We start from the raw sequence: 2,500 nt of genomic DNA on the forward strand, positions 1-2,500 counted from the left end.
GAACATAGGTTCTGATATCCTTTTAGTGCCTGTGCACAGTAGACGATTCCATCGTTTTAATGCAACATCTTTCACGGTAAATAAATGGTTAAAATTATGTTTAGATAATATATTAGTCAATCTAAAGTAATGAAAATTAACATCATTGAAGTTAGAATGTCAGATAACCTCTAAGAATACATTGTAACAGTAATAAAACGAATGTGAAAGTGGGAAAGTATAATCCCCCTATAATGGCTGATCCTGTGTAAACTGGCTACTCCTATATAGATCCCGATCCATAGTATCAAGACAATTATCTCGGTAGCTCACCGTGAGATGTAACGAAGCCAAATAATTTTAAGTGTGGTCGGTTATTGGATTGTGAGTATAAAGCTCTGGCCTCGGCTATGTGAACATTGGTAAAGCACAACGAAATAAAAGTGCCTTTTGTCAATAAAGTTAGGAATCTTGGGTTCATATTTGATTCGGACCTTTCAATGAATTAACAAGTATGTCAATTAAAGAAGAAATTATTTGTAGATATGAAAAAGATAGGTTCTTTCCGATATTGTATAATAAAGGATGCCTGTCAAAAATTAATATCTGCCTTTTTTTTTCTAAATTAGATTATTGTAGCTCTTTACTTTCTGGAACATCAAGTACAAATATTCGTTCTCTCCAAGCAATTCAAAACAATACAGCACGCTAGGTAATGACAAAGAAGCGCCAAGATGAAGCAGCACCTCTCATGGTGGACTTTCACTGGCTGCCTGTGAGAGAACGTATAGAATATAATATACAGTAGTAACATTATTTTTAAATGTTTAGATAACAGTAAGCCTTCTTATCTGACCGAGCTCATTGACATATTATATGAACCGCAAAAATATCTTCGTTCATCTTCCAATTGAAAAAAACTCTACAGATCCCTAAAACTAGACTTATAGCCGGGGAGAAAAGCTTTGCTTGGTCCGGCCCTAGAATTGGAATAATTGCATTTAGAAATAAGAGAATCAACAGCCCTAGAAACATTCAATAAAAACTCATCTTTTTCGGTCATGCTTCGGTGAGCAGCAACTCTAATGAATGATAAATGAATTTGTGAGTGTGTGTGTGTGTTTGTGTGTGTGATTGTGTGAGTGTGTGTGTATGTGTGTGTATGTGTGTGTGTAAATGTTTGTGAGTGCAATCATGCTATGTGAACATTGTGTGTAAATGTTTTGAGTGCAATCAGCACACATCATCATCACATAGGACTCAGGTGTAAACGAGTACAAGGCTATGACAGTTCTGGATAGTGTACTTCAAAACAAAGCTGCTAGAATCATAACTGGGACAAAGATAGGAGGAAATATTTCTCTTGTTTTGAAACAGCTACATTGTTTGCCTGTCGAGAGGAGAGTTGAGTTCAAGATGGTCTGTACAATATTCATACGTATCCATGGCTTAGCACCACATTACATACTGTCATTGATATCGTACAGGCCACCCCAGGCTCTTCGCTCTTCACATCACACCACCTGAGAAAGTAAAATGACTAAACCAAAGTTGCAATTTTACTTTGCGGCACCATCAATCTGGAATTCTCTCTCGATCTTTACGAGAAGCGCTCATGATATTGAGTGCTTCAAGTCTCGACTGAAAATAAAGAATATTTTACATTAACTTTCCCTTAACATTTCAACTGAGGTACCAAGAGGATAAGTAGAAGTAATATTTCAAAATTTAACATTTAATTTTCTTAAAATTCTTACATCACAAATGTCTCGTAAAGCCCCTTTGAACACGTTAGGTGAATATTGGCGCTATATAAATGTTATCCATTTATTTATTATTTATTTGTAAAAGTATTATTAAATATATATTATTATTATTTTACCTCCCCTCAGCTTGTTGTAATGGAAATAATAACCACAATATTATCCTTATAAGCTGAAAATTCAATTTCTTTTTGTGGAGAGATATTTCTTGGATTTATCTATTAAAAACGTTTCTGAATAAATGCAGTTTTTGGAAGGTCTGCTGAATGAAATGATTAACTATTATTTTTTTGATCATTTATGAGTATTTGAAACATATTAATAATAATAAATAATAATAATAATAATAATAATAATAATAATAATAATAATAATAATAATAATGTATCATCAATACATACCTGTACACAGGGTTTCTAAGTGGATAAGAAGCCATTGACATGGCCGACCAGCAGCCTTTACTTTTATCCTTTAATGATGGTGATGATAAAGAAGATGATGAAGAAAATAGTGATGACGGATACAATGATGGCGATAACAACTTCGATAATAATTGCTGACGATCCAAAGTTGAATACTGTGATGGAAATGGTGACGATTCTGGTGAGGTCGATAAAAAATATGACGACGAAGATGACGATGTTGGCATTGATTCTGATGATGAAGATGATGATGACGATGATGATGGCATGTCAGATAACAATAACGAAGGTGAAGGATGAAAATCATAATGAAAATGGTTATACTCTTCTAGCAGC

At 33.9% G+C, this 2,500-nt stretch overlaps 1 protein-coding gene across 1 annotated transcript in view; it reads right to left on the bottom strand.

Annotated features, from left to right (window-relative positions):
- Positions 1–2,500, bottom strand: part of LOC144978412 (uncharacterized) — a 245,435-nt gene that overhangs the window by 40,978 nt on the left and 201,957 nt on the right. The window contains exon 4 of the mRNA XM_078924431.1: positions 2,144–2,500. This exon is cut by the window's right edge and continues 387 nt beyond it. Within this exon, the coding sequence (XP_078780557.1) occupies positions 2,144–2,500 (357 nt within the window). The remainder of the gene's footprint in view (positions 1–2,143) is intronic.

This window comes from Berghia stephanieae, chromosome 1 (assembly GCF_034508935.2).
Source record: "Berghia stephanieae isolate SIO BIC M18660-M18661 chromosome 1, UCSD_Bste_1.3, whole genome shotgun sequence".
NCBI classification, from domain to species: Eukaryota; Metazoa; Mollusca; class Gastropoda; order Nudibranchia; family Aeolidiidae; genus Berghia; species Berghia stephanieae.